General features: G+C 31.7%; 1 protein-coding gene across 2 annotated transcripts; it reads left to right on the top strand.

The window, feature by feature from the left end:
* The first annotated feature begins 8595 nt into the window (after positions 1-8595).
* Positions 8596-14117, top strand: LOC120089764 (uncharacterized). 2 transcript variants are annotated; one of them, XM_039047152.2, is made up of 11 exons: positions 8596-8746; positions 8968-9081; positions 9399-9516; positions 9648-10004; positions 10130-10229; positions 10903-10955; positions 11697-11759; positions 11904-12770; positions 12978-13235; positions 13331-13596; positions 13693-14117. In XM_039047152.2, the coding sequence occupies exons 2-11, from the start codon at positions 8996-8998 to the stop codon at positions 13928-13930; spliced, it is 2406 nt and encodes an 801-aa protein (XP_038903080.1). In that variant the 5' UTR covers positions 8596-8746; positions 8968-8995; the 3' UTR covers positions 13931-14117. The 2 variants fall into 2 exon arrangements, with proteins under 2 accessions (XP_038903080.1, XP_038903081.1); XM_039047153.2 differs by lacking the exon at positions 8968-9081 and having other exon boundaries at positions 8603-8746.
* The last annotated feature ends 372 nt before the right edge of the window (positions 14118-14489 follow it).

The raw sequence follows: 14489 nt of genomic DNA, 5'->3' as shown, positions 1-14489 counted from the left end.
CGTTAGTTATACACATGTCTCAATCCTCTGCTTTTACGTTGCTCAGCTGCATCTTTCGATCGTGAGTTCGCATGTGGTGTTGTTTTTATTACCACATGCGGTTGAAAGTCAGCTCTGGATCAACTGTCGCATTGCGCCGTCGTTGCAGTAATTGTCTCTTCATTGTTGATTGACAAGCACAATGTGACAGAGATGCGTTGATCGGCTTCTCGTGAGCCTTGAGCACAAGCGGTGACTTGATTTCCTGCAAAACAAAGTAAAATTCGGCTTGTCTTCCATCTTTATGGTGTTAGTGGGTGTAATTGCGATCATTTATAATTATTGTAATTCTAAGTTAATTTTCATACAATCGACGCATATTCACTAACTTTTGGCCTCAATATCTAGATAAGGTAAATAACTTGTATTTCTTCAAGTTTTCAATTATCTTTCTTGATTCTTGACTGATCTTTCTCTCGTTCTTGCAGGCTCTGATACCACTTTGTTGGGCTTGTCAATATCCCACCGAGGCCCAAATCAGAAACCAAAAAGAACTCTAAAAAGCTAAGAAAACCATTGGCTTAGAAATCAGCTCGCTAAAAGCACAATCCTCGTGATACTCAGATCTGGCCGCACATGTTGATGGTTGTGATCTAATTGATCCACTTTCGATTAGAATGGTTTCTAAATGACTAACTCCATTTTTCTGTATTTACAGATTATAGAGAGAATGAGAGAAAAGAAAGAAAGAGAGGGAAATGTTGTACAATTTTTTGGAGAATTTCAATGTAGAAGATGAAGGTGGCTCAGTGCATAAAGAGTAAAGAGAAGAAGAAGAGGAAGAACAACCAGATTTTACGTGATTTGGCAACAGTGGCCTACATCCACGGAGGAGCTGGAAAAAAAACTTTTATTTCTTATCTTGAGATTTCTAGCTAGGTTTCTTTATATAGAACTTTTACAAATTAGTTATAACAGTATGTAACATATGTTTCTTAACATCCACTAATAGTAATCATCCGAACGTTTAATTAATAAAGACAGATAAAATGCTCTTTCATAGACCTCATAGATTTTATTAAGAGAATCCCACATCATAATAATACCACCTGAGGAGCCAATAGCATTAACAGCAGTCCAAACAATGCCAATTAAGCTCCAAAGGTATTTAATGATTTTTTTTATCAACATAAGGTAGCTCGTCTCCGTTAAAATGACAAGAGTATGGACTTGCAGTTATGATAGCTCCTTTGATGATGGTTCTTTTTTGGGCAGAGCCTATACCTCTTACATTCTATGAGAGTATCTTCATGGGCAATCATTTACCCCCTGGTTGCTATCGGATTGAAATCTTTTTGCACTAGAATAGAGATGATAAAAAAATTGTTTTCGTTTAGCCATTCATGCAATTCCTTCATAAAATCGTCTTTGCTTCTCTCTTGCTTGTTCATTGTATTCACCTTCTTAACACAACTTCAAATAACTCTTCCAAGTTATTGCTCTCTAAAGCCTACTCTATTGTGGGTATAATAGTTTCTGTGAACTTCTGTGGTGTGTCTTCAAGGCTAAAAATGGGCACATAATTTGTAGGAGAATATTCTCTCAAGTCAACATATAACTCATCAATTTATTGGTTAACCGTTGTGGGGTCTCCAGTATGGATCAAGCCTTTTTTAAATGAACCGGGGTTTTAATTATCTCAACTGTTTGGTTCAACGTCGAGGGGTTCTGCATGCTTTGGGCTTGGGCTTCAGCGTTTGCAGTTCCTTCATGTATAGTTTGGGCTTTTTCATGGCTATCCTGCTTCTTTTCTGGGCCCATTCGCTTATTCTGTTCCTTGATAATAAAAATTACTGGTGCAACATTAACATCATAGATAGTAGTATTTTCTGGGGAGGGAAAAAATACCTTCTTTTTATTTCTGCAATACGGTAAAATTGTCATTCTATGTTGTGTCAAGAAATTCCATTTTGTTTTTACATTTCATATTCCCCTTTCTAATTCTTTCTTTCTTTAGTTGATTTGATTTATCACTGTCAACCGGCCTTGGGATGCTGGTATAATAGCCTTAAAAACAGAAGGATCCAGAGGTCTGGTATGTTTCATCAAAGCTTGAGGCTGCTTTCTTGGTAAACAAGTTATGGATTTGAGGATGTTTTCTAGTTATCCACTTCCTGTTTGCTGGTGAGATCGTCTTGATCAGGTAACTTTTGAAGGGATCGAACTCAAGTAGAAGCGTGTGATCTTTTTACAATTTTGTTGTTGATTTTACATAAACAAAATACGGTATAAAAATAATAACATAATAATAAACAATTAAGATTAGCATGCATTTAAGAGAAGAAAAGAAGGAATAGCTAAACCTTACCTCTATAGATTCCCAAAATCTTCACAATTCCCTCTGCATCTTCTCTAGATCGTCTCTTCAATGATCAAGGGATGTAAGTGAAATCTTGTTATTCTCTAGGATCCCAAGAATTTGATGTGTTGTCTCCAAGACTAAAATTTGATGTGTTGTCTCCAAACTAGAATTTGATGTGTTGTCTCCAAGACTTGGAAGAAGAAGTAGTAGAGAAAGGATGAGAGATTTTGAGAGAAGTAGTAGAAGACATTCCGAATTCCTAATTCAACTATGTCACAAACATGACCCATGAAGACCTATTTATAGGGGATGACCCCCTTCTCCTTTGTCTTCCATATTTGTTCTAATTTAATTAAATAAATTTTATTTAATTAATTAGTCCAATAATTAATAAACATATATATTAAATCCAATTTAATATAATAAATAAATAAATAAACATAACATATTTATTTATCTTTACTTTTGAAAAATTAATTAATTAATTAACCATTAATTAATCAATTAAACGACTATACTAAATCATATTTAATATATAATTAATCAACATATAATTATCACATATTTATATGTATATATCTTTTTAATATTTGAATCTTATTTAAATATTTTTCTCTCTTAATTATAGATCACATCTATAATTAACTATATTATATTAATCTCATTAATATATAATTGATTTGAACAATTAAAACAATTCCTCTTATTATGCTCGAGTAAGCTAACAAGGGAACTTTATGGACCTACATATTTTAGAAGCTCCAATGATATAAGATTAATCAATTAAACTCTTTAATTAAATTAATCAATTTTCATTAACTACCGGTCACTCCACTAAGACCGATAGCTGCACTCTTCGCACTGTAGATTTATTTCTGTGTCCATGGATATAACCAATCAACAGAAAGTCGACCCTTCACAAATTGGTCATAACTATAGCTGGGTCAAAATACCATTTTACCCTTACCTTAAATACCACTAATCCCTCTAATAAATAAATAGTTTATAGTCCCGCTATAAACGATTACCTCTAGGACCAATGAGAGGCTGAGGCTTCGATGTTCAAGACCCCAAATCGAGCAATTTATCTACTTTCCCTAAGATTGGGAAAGGAGTGGATTCCATCTTGTTTAGTTGTATTCCCTACACCCTACTCGGACAAATCCCCAAAATGGTAGTCTAAACAAAGTAGTATTATATATAAACACTATTCATTTCTCGATTTGATCTGGTCTGGTTTTATACAAACAAAACAATTGTAACATCTAAGTAGGCGATTCGTAGTGTGGTATTCAACTACATTTAAGTTATCACTAAAACGTGATCCACCTGTAACATACACATTTAATTTTCATAAAATAACCTTGAATCTTAGTTTATTAGATTGATTTTAATTTTATTAGATATGTAATTTGTACAAAATATTCGATTTAGAACATATACTCTAACAATTTTGTCATTCGTGGTCGAATATCTATATTATGAATGGAACAAAACCACACCATTTTGATTGTTGTCCCAATTAAAGTTGGGTATCATCTTTGAATCCACCGCTAGCCAACATGCCACAGATGAAGGGGGATTCCCCTAAATTAGCTCAAATTAGCTTTAGTGTAGAGTGGATTGAGGAGTTCCTTTTTTCAATTTCACCATAAATGCACCAATCACAACCCAACCTTTGGTGTAGCAAAGAAGCCTTGCAGTATCTCGAATTGATAATAGAGCTCAGTATGGAAAGGATTAAATGAGTCAATAGCCTCATTTGATTCCCTTAGCGCTTTAAGGATTCAACTTCAATCATCATGAAAGGACCGCCTAGTGAGAATAATCATTGAATCTCGTTTAAAGTTTTCTTTCTTTTGCTAAATTTTTCCATGTTAAAATCTTTTTTTCCCTATAATTTGGACAAAATTAAAATTCAGTCTCTGCAGTTTTTAATTAGAAATTAAGTCCTATAATTTAATAAAATTTTTCTAATTATAGACTATTTAAACTAGAATCCAATTCTAAATATATAATATCAAACACATTTAAACTATTATTTAAACTAGAATCCAATTCTACCTGCACAAATATAAAAACATGAAATTCAATAACTCTAGGGTCGCCAGATATTGCTTTTTAGAATGGCCAAATGACTACCTCTGTATACTTTTTAAAATCTACAAATAGATAGATTTACCCATAGTCAAATCCCAATTATTATGGTGTATTTTAAAAACAAATCTAATAAACTAAAAACAATTTCTAATAAAATCTAAACTACCCATCCCAAAAACGTAGAAAAAAATTTGACCAGTTTAACAAACTGAATAAATAATTTTGTAAAGAAAATACATAAAATACATGGAAAATTCATAACAACCTTTAAAGAAAATACATGTTATAAGGGCACTCTCCTTGTAGGAGTTAAATTGAATGTTTTTATGATTTGGTGTAGACATGGTTAAGCACAAATATGATATTTTATGTGATAGAGCAAAAGCGTCAACAAGAACATACAAAAGTTCACAAGCTATTAAATTATAAAATATTGTGAACAAACATCTACATATATTGGAAATATATTTGCATTTGTGTTAAACCTATAGGGGAAATGTAATATTTATAGTGTATTTATTGTTTACAAAAGCATTTGATATAATAAGTACACTGTAAATGAAAAGCAAAAGAAAGTTAAAAAAAATAATTAATCACTATAATTACAAAATAATTAATAAAATATATAATTTAATCCTACACGATTAAACAGATGATAGAGAGAAGATGTAGAAAATAATGTGAGATAATTAAAATAAGATATGTGACATACAATAGAAACAAAAAATTTGACGTCACTTCTCTCAAGCTTCTAGAACCTTCCCTCCTCGCTTTTGACATTATTATTTATGAGTGTTCATGGGTTGGGTTAGGTTGGGTTGAAAGATTTTCAAGACCTGACTCAATTGTTAAAATAACTCCCGTAAAAGTGGTTACACAACAAAAATCTAATTTAATTATTTTCATATATTGAATTAAGATTAACAATTCAATTTCAATTTATATAGTGGAAATTTTCTTTGTAGGGTGTAAATAAACTATTTTTGAGAGTTGTTGAATAATAAATTATTCAAAAAATATTGAAATTAAATAATATTAAAATCAATATATATAAATAATTGTGTTATAAAAAAAGATTGTTTTTAAATATAGAAAAATGAACCAAAATATTAACAAAATTTTAGAATTATCATGCTAATAAGGAAGGGTTGTAAGGATAAATAAGGAAGGAAACCATAATAAAAATGAATCTAGATTTTGTATTTGGTTTTTTTTTTTTTTTGAAAATGTATTGTAATTAAAGTGCGGTGAATCGAATCTCAAACCTATGAGTGCTATGCCAGGCTCTTGTTGGCATTTGGTCATATTTCATCAAAATGATTTATTAAAATGGTGTTGGCATTTGGCCATATTTCATCAAAATGATTTATTAAAATGGTGTTTTACTTTGGCCATTATATACCATTTCTCATCATTTTCATTTGGATCCTTGTTTTCAAATTCTTTACCAAACAGATTTTATTTGTTCTTGAGTAGTCATAAGACTTTTAATTATATTCAGTAATAGTTCTCTCTTTTTCTTTTTATAAATAAAATTACTTATATATAATTATATTGTAGGTACTAATTGTGTTCTTATTATTTACCTCTAATTTTATTTATTTTCCGTTAAATATTTGGGTTGCATTAATATCATGGCTTTTAGACTTTGCATAACTTAACGGAAAATTTAAACAAATTGATAATAAATGCTATAAATTACTTAAAATTTTGAAACGCAACCGTCTTTGTCTATTTATTTATTTTTTTAATGTAATAAATGCATATAAATACAAAATGATCGTTTCTTTTTTTCTTTTTAACAACTAAGATTGACCTAATATTATTTTCTCATAATTTATAATTATTACATAATGGTTTAAAATAAATATACAAGATAAAATTTAATTTAAATGATAACATTGAAAATTAAATTTTATTAAAAATTACATCTACTTTTAAGAAAATCCAAAAGCTAGAAATAACTCATTTTGAAAAGGGTGTGAAATTAGCATACTAATTTGTGACTTTTAGATGTAATGGCTAGAATATGCTTACTAATTTGTTTCAAATTTTTTAAAAAGGCAACCTGAGCATACAGTTAGTAAATACTGGTTGGAGCTATAAATCTCCCACATAAACTAAATAATAATAATAATAATAATTGTTTAAAATGGTCTATATGGTTTTATTTTTTTTATTAAATAGTTACATTAAAGTAATCGATTTTTTTTTTAAAAAAAGTAAAATACAGTTAAGATTCTTTTGCAACTATCTCCAAGTCAATCCCAAAGCTTCATTCTCATTCTTATCTCTCTATTTCTTTTTAAGAAAAAAACAATAACTTATCGCTCAAGTTATTATTTATTTATTTATTTTTCAATATCACAACTTTGAAATAATTCATTTAATTTAATATTTTGTGTACTTATAAATAGAGAATTATTTGACCACAAAAAAAAAAAAAAGAAGATCTCAATGCACCAAAATGTTGCTCTATTTTTTAATTAAGAAATTTTCTTAACCATAAAAAATTTGGAATGGGATGGATTTGGAATGGAATATAATAAAAAATATATATTTGGATTGAACATTTTCGGTTCGATTTGTAATATCAAATTCATTCCATTCTTATAATTTTTAATCCAATTTTTTTTCCTATCGTTTTTATACTTCACGATCTCATTTATTCTGTCATCCATGGCTGAAACGAAATTTGATTTAATCCTGGGTCGAAATCAATGGCTGTAAATCGCTCAGTTTAAGAATGCAAAAGAAAAAAAAATCTCATGGCTTCAAAGTTCAAACAAGCGAAATCACCGAGATTGCGCCCACATTTGCAACTTGTTAGGAAATAAGAAAACTGGATTTTTTTTTTTTGTATTCTAATTATTGTTATTATTGTTCTAATATATGATTGCTATTGTTCTTTTTAAGCTAGTAAATTAGATTTTTTTAATCGTTTTTCACTGTGATTTATTCTTCAAATTTATTGTGGATTTTAGATTAAGAAATAATATTGTCAGATGGGATTTTTTTTTAATTTTAATTTAAAATTACATTATAACTCTATGAAATAAAATTTCTCAAGTAAAAAGTCTTTAAACAAAATAACAAAGTAGGTAAACCTAAAAAAAATAGCAAATGATACTTTATATCAATTTTTAGATTCTTTACACATTTAACAAAATTTATTATTCAAATTTAACCATTGGTGTAATTCTCTTCCTTTTTCTTTTTATTTGTTGAGACTAGTTATTTTTCTTAGTACACAAGCAAGACAATGGAGAGGAAACTAAATAAAAAGAGGAATATGTTGAATGTCAAAAATGCAACATCTAAAAATTATATGAAACCGAAACATTAAATTATTAAATGACGTATTAAATGTACCCTACAAAACAATAATTACACAAAAACACATTAATCCAAATGGTTTTTTTTAAAAGTATTTTTAACTTTTTTTTCTCTATAGCAAAATATGATGCAGCCCACTCAACAATGAATGAGTCGTAATTTTTATTATAAAAAAAAAAAAAAATTGAGTATATAACTTCCCACGGTGAAAATTAAAGGATTGATTAGAATTTTAGAGAGGAATTTGATTGAAACCGGTGAAAATGCAGCAGGATGTGGTGGGAAGTAAAATCGATGGGAAAACAAAATGGGATAGATTACAAACCGAACTCTTCACTTCACAAGTAAACCAAACGTGGACTTTCAAATCCAACCCATTCACATTTTCTATGTGTTACCGCGATATGCTTTTAAACTAATATTAAAGTAAGATTTATTAATAATTATGAAGATATTACATTCCTATCCAAAAGATCAAATGATCAATCCCCCACTGTTATTGTGCTAAATTTTTAAAAAATTCCAGAAAATTTCCACACGGAGAATTTTTCTAGTACACCTACACTTGAGTATTACTTAAAAAAAATATTTATTTATTAAGTTTTGCCGCCAATGGATTAAAACTTAATTAAAAATTAAAATTAAATATGTTTCCGGAAAGGAAGACGAAAGAAGAAGATCAACCAGGGGAATCGTGAAACGCTCAAAGGAAAGAATTAATATTAATAATAAATTCTTTTCAAAAAAAATATTAATAATAAATAACAATAAAAAGTGGGCCCACAGTCCACATCCTACAACCTCCATGCTTGTTCCTCCCTATTTGTAATCTCTTCTATTTCTTCCCCAAAAGTCGCTTACAGATTTTCCCATTTGAATCTTTCCTTTCCCCCTCTCATCCGTGTGAAAATTCTGTAATTTCACTCCCACAACCTCTCGTCCATTTGAAGCGGGAAGAAAGTGTTTCTGGTGAGTTCTTTCAAACTCTTTTTTCTCTCTTTCCGTTTCCAGCTCTCTTTTCAATTTCACTTCCCACTGATTTTCTGTTTTTCTTTTCATACGGCTCTCTCTCTCTCTCTCTAGTTGCGTGTTTGATTAATCGATTACTTGAATTTGATCGGAAGTAATCGGTTTGATATTGGAAGTTCTTTTTCATTTTTCTCTGTTCTTCTTGCTTTGTGTTTTTGTAGGTTTTTTTTTTTTTTTTCTGTTTGCTTAATGGACAAGAAAGCTACTCCGGCTACTGCGACGGATTGGAGAACGGAAATCACGAATGAAACTAGACTGCAAAAATTCCGTTTAATGTAATTAATCTCTCCAAAAACTATTCTGGTTTATTTATTGTATGTCTATTTAGACGTTTCGAGATTGAATTAGGAGACTGATCGAGAAATTTGTGTTATGTATTGATTAGTCAAGTTTAATTCGATTGCTGCTCATTGATATTAATTCGGATTACTTTGTTAAAGCTGCATTTACTATTTGCTGAACGGAACTCTTGTTTTTTTCTGATTTCATTGTTGGATTGAAAATTTCACGCATTGCTTGAGTTACTCAAATTCTATTGGTTCCTTGAAGGATGAAGGATATGGATTTTATTGATAATAGCATGATATTGCAGATGTATGATGTTGAATGAACAGTGGTCTGCTCACCATGCTGATGGCATGAATATGAAAGCAATTAGTGAGCTTGCGAGGGAACATGAGATGGAGTTGTTTAGTATGGCGAAGTCTAAGGTATATTAGTAAATTTTCAATGTTTTCTGATATGAAACTGTTGTTCTGACTTTGGGATGCATTTGTGCTTTACTATGGTCTTAAGTTTTCAATTTGCAAATAATTTGATGTAATCTGCTTATGCTTCTCAGGATGACTATTTGAATGCTGGAACCAGAAAGATGAATAGGAGAGAAAATCACCATGGAAGCTCAAGCACTCAAGTAGCCGTGCCTAATCCGCAATATCATCAGTCAGCAGAGCCTAATTCACTTTTGCGGCAACATATTCAGCCAACAACACAGCTACACAGACAAAATCTGAATGTCGGACAGACGCATCAACAATTTGGGATGCACAATCAAAGGCATGTTAGTCCACAGAATACATTAAATTCACAATTCCAGAGACGAGATTTTGGAATTCATCCGTCTCCAGAAATGTTCACACAACATCCAAACTTGGTGAACTTGCAGCCAAATGAGAATTTGACAACTCAAGTTAAAGAGGTATTGGATTCTGTTTATAATTAAATCTTGGTTTTGTCTAGATGTGTGTAATTGGGTAGTTTGCTAGTACATCTCTGGATTAGATATATTGCGTTCTGAAAGTGAAGTTGTACATAACATAACAGGAAGTGAATGGTGAAGGTTTTCAGGCCTCAAAATCCTCACATCAACACCATACTGCGATTGAGCAGTATAAGCAACAACAGTCCATGGGAGCTTCCGCAGGTAAGTTTAAGGTTGTGAAGGGTTCCTATTTTTCAGTCAGACACTATAATTTTAAGCCAAATATAAATTGAGAATGCAGGAGGATTTTGTTTTAGCAATCTGTTTCTTCCATTTGCCTTTTGAGTTCATCATCCTGTTTAATCGGCATTGTATTTTAGCTTTTTATTTGTTAGAGTTAAGCTTGTATTTAAACAATATATACATTTTGTTATTCTGTTTCACTTTTCAAATAGGCTTTTGAAATCTTAGTGACATTTGAAAAACAAAATATAAAAATTTTGGGCACTATTTTGCTTTTTATTTTTTTCTTTACCCAAAAGGTTGGCCAAAATTTGATAAATGTATTGAGAACAGTGGATTTGTGCAAACAAGCCTTTAGTTTACATGAATCATTTTTGTCACATTTAAAAATGGAGAACTATCGACAAAATCATTATATAGTGAAAACTTAATTACTACCCTCCTGTAGTGCCATGATGGCGGATTACAATTTATAGTTTCATATATTTCACTTCTTTTTAATGTTCTTTCCTTTGATGGTTTCTCAGTTTAGATGACTTTGTATGTTTAAAAACACGGAGCTTCAATCTACTTTTCTAACGAACATTTGGGAAATGGAACCATACCTAGGATAGTAGGATGTTCTGTGCTAATTTTTCATTTTGTTGTACAGTTCCAGAAGAAATTCCAACTTCAGAAGATTGGCATGATGTTGCATTTGCTGAGGTAATTTGTTTATACTAGCATCAGTGTGAATTTGTAATTTTATTAATGCTGTAAATAAAAGCACCTTTATTATTATTCACGAAACTTGATATTTATGATTGTTTGAGTGAGAAATGTGAACTAAGAATGAGAGGAAACTTCTGAATGCCAAACAACATTCAGGAAGTTGTAAAAAGGGCATCCAATTGACCAAAATCACAAAGAAATCACAAAGAGCAGTTTTATGTTATTAAACTTGAATAACTATTTGTAAAACTGTTATTATACTTATGTTATCGTTTATTTCTTGTTATATCAATATTTAATATATTTTATTCAAATAGTTTTATATTTGAAAAACAATCGAGTAAATGAATACATGAAACCATTTTGTACACTATCATTTCTTATGCTTTGATTTATTTCTTGATATATCAATTTTTAATATATTTTGTTTAAATCATTTTATATAAAAAAACAATGGATCATATGCGAATAGACTACCAAAATAATAAATAAAAGGAAAAATAACTCTATTAGTCACTGGGATTATGGTTAAGTTGCCTTTGGGTCCCTCACTTTTCAACTCAACAATTTCTTAGGTTGGTAGCATTATTGGTCTATTTTCACGTGGCACATATATTTTATTAAGAACGATTATTTTAACCAGACGCCCAAGGGATTTTTAATTTTTTTTTTTTAATATTATTAGTTTTTAATATGGGAGTTAATAAGTGCTAAACCACTTTTTTCTTATTGCAGATGGAGCGGCTCAAGAAGACGTACTTGCCTCTTTTGGAGAAGGCATGTGAACTGTCTCTGCAGGTACTAAACTGACTTTAAATTAATATTTTATGGAAAAGCCATGCATTGATCTTCATCCGACTTATCTCATCCGTATTTTAAACTTCTTTTGTGTTAACGTTGTATATTCTATCCATATTTCTTGGTGGATCTTAATTTTTGTAGGTTGTACAAGCAGAGCAGATCCAGCAGCAGAAGCACGATCCATTGCGTGGAATGATGAAGTTTTTGCAATTGCCTAGAGACAAAATCATCTTAACTTATGACAAAGAGAAGTTTTATCGATGTTTGCAAACAATTGAGAAAGTTGGAAAAGCAATTAAGAGTAAATTTAATCTTGGTAATAAGCAGCAGCCCCTTCATGGTGGGCAGCCTGGCCCCGGTGGATCTCGCTTAAACCCAGTTCAGCAAAGTAATAGTGTGAAACTCCATCGTCAACCAGTGATCCGAGCCACAACTGGCTTTCCTGATGGTACTTCCCCAATAGCATCACCAGAGAAAGGTTCTGTAAGGTCAGAAACTGATTGTATTCAGATAAATCTGTTGCAGAATAGGCAACATTTTGAAAACATCGAGTCAGAATTTCGGTCCCAGTGGTTACAGCCGAAGCAGAATGCAACAGGAAACATCCCAGCCATTTATAGATCAGGAATGTCTTTGAATCATTATTGCTCAAACGTTTCTCCTCAAATACATGAGGCTTCACAGCTTTCTCAATTTGCTGAGCGACCTCTTCCAACAAATCCTTGCGGTTCTTCATTGCATGGAAGAGCTTCTCCAGCTCCATCTTCCTCCATAGTTAGGCTTGACAAAAGCTCTCCAAATGTTTCCTACCTTTCAAGTTCGAACTTTCAATTCCCTCAAAATTGTAATCCTCTTGAGTTTCTTCATCCCAAAGCAGAAATCGAAGTCCAGTCTCAGAAGATTAGAAGCTCCAGTGCAATGACCTCTCCGTTTGCAACACCTACTAGTCTTGGAAGCAATGGGCAATTGCCAACAGCAACTCAGGCTCATAATCGCTTACTTAAAGCCGTAAGTCTACGTTGTATGCAAGAACATCAAATCAAATGCATATTTCAAATACCCTATCGAACATTGTATTATTTTGAATGTGAACTGACAGGAATATATGTCGCATTTGCCCAGTCTACTGGATTTACCTAGGATGATAATTTCATTTTTCTTTTTTCCCTTGGGCACTTACAAGTAGTTGATTCTGAGATGTGACAAAATTTGCAGGTTGAGTCATTATCAAATGAAGCACTGACAATAGCTGTGTCTGGAATAAGTTCAGTTGGGTATAGCGATGATGCAATGATAGATCCCTGGTGTCATGCAAAGGTAACAGATGTAAGGTTGCAAGACGGATCCGGTTCCTCAAATAATATGAAGCGCAAAATAAATGCAACGGCCTTAAACAACATACCATCGCCTTGCAGTGATATTACTGGCTCTGAACCAACAGTTACATCAAGAAGAAAGAAGCTCAAGAAGCTGGTATGGCACCATCTCTATCTAGTCTCTTTGGAACCGGTACCTCTACACTTTTTTCTTTTTAATAATGTTCATTTTCTCTGCTGACAATTGTGCAGTCCGATTATTCCCTCTTAGAAGAATTGAGAAACATAAACAAGCAGTTCGTCGAAACAGTCTTGGAACTAGATCTGGACGAGAGTCTCAATCGAAAATTAGCCAATGCAGGTACGGTTCTTCGATGCTCATATAGTGCTGCAACTGAGTGTAAAAATTCAGAAGCCTGTCCTGTGAAGCTACCAGTACTTTCTGTGAAGTTGCTCGTTCCTCTTGATTATCCAGAAGACTACCCCGTGTTCCTAAGCAAATTCAACACGAACTCCGGGTAAGACCGACTTGTTATATATGTGTCCTTTGAGTTTAAATGGCTCTAGTAGTTTCTTGTACCTATCGCTGAATTTCTTGCTTGTGTTTATTGTAGCAATGTGGATAAAGAATTTAGAGATCTGTCAAACGAAGCAACGTTGATGTTACGTGCATTCCTTCGCACTGCTCCGGATTGCTTGTCACTTTTAGAGTATGCAAGGGTATGGGATGAATGTGCACGCTCTGTGGTATCTGAGTATGCTCAACGTGCGGGCGGGGGATGTTTCAGCACTCAATATGGGACTTGGGAGGACACCGTCGCCGTTGCCCAATCTCCCTTTATTTTGAACTGAATTCAACCCACCAGGTCGTAAAATGGATGAACTTTTCTTTCCCTTTTAATATATATATATGTTTAGGTTCACGTGGATCTGAATTTTAGTTATGCTTAAAATTTAAAACTAAATGTTCTTTGAATGGAAAAAAAATGTTGATAATACTCCAATTTTAGCAAATGACAATACTCTAATTTTTAGTAAACAGACAACGATCACTAAGTCAATTCTATTGATCGATACCAACAAAATGTAAAGAGGATTATGTCAACAAAATGTAAAGAGGATTATGTCAATTACTATTGAGATAACTCACTTTGGCTATTTTATTTTTTTAAGGATAAGAATAAAGATTTCTTATTTTTTTAAGGATAAGAATAAAAATTTCTTTTGATATCTTATAATATTTATAGCAGATTTATATATATTTTTTTGGTGGGAAACTGAGGTTGAGGACGAGAAAATCCTTGCTTAAGAATCAAACAATTAATTTTCTTTTAAAAGATGTTGAATATACTTTAATTATATATACACACATTTACAAAATACTTTTATTCTTGTGTCCTAGGTTTTCAAA

Source organism: Benincasa hispida, chromosome 11 (genome assembly GCF_027475165.1).
Source record: "Benincasa hispida cultivar pf3 chromosome 11, pf3_genome.v1.1, whole genome shotgun sequence".
NCBI lineage: Eukaryota > Viridiplantae > Streptophyta > Magnoliopsida > Cucurbitales > Cucurbitaceae > Benincasa > Benincasa hispida.
Note: the sequence above shows the minus strand (reverse complement) of the source record. Positions and strands in the feature narration are given on the sequence as shown.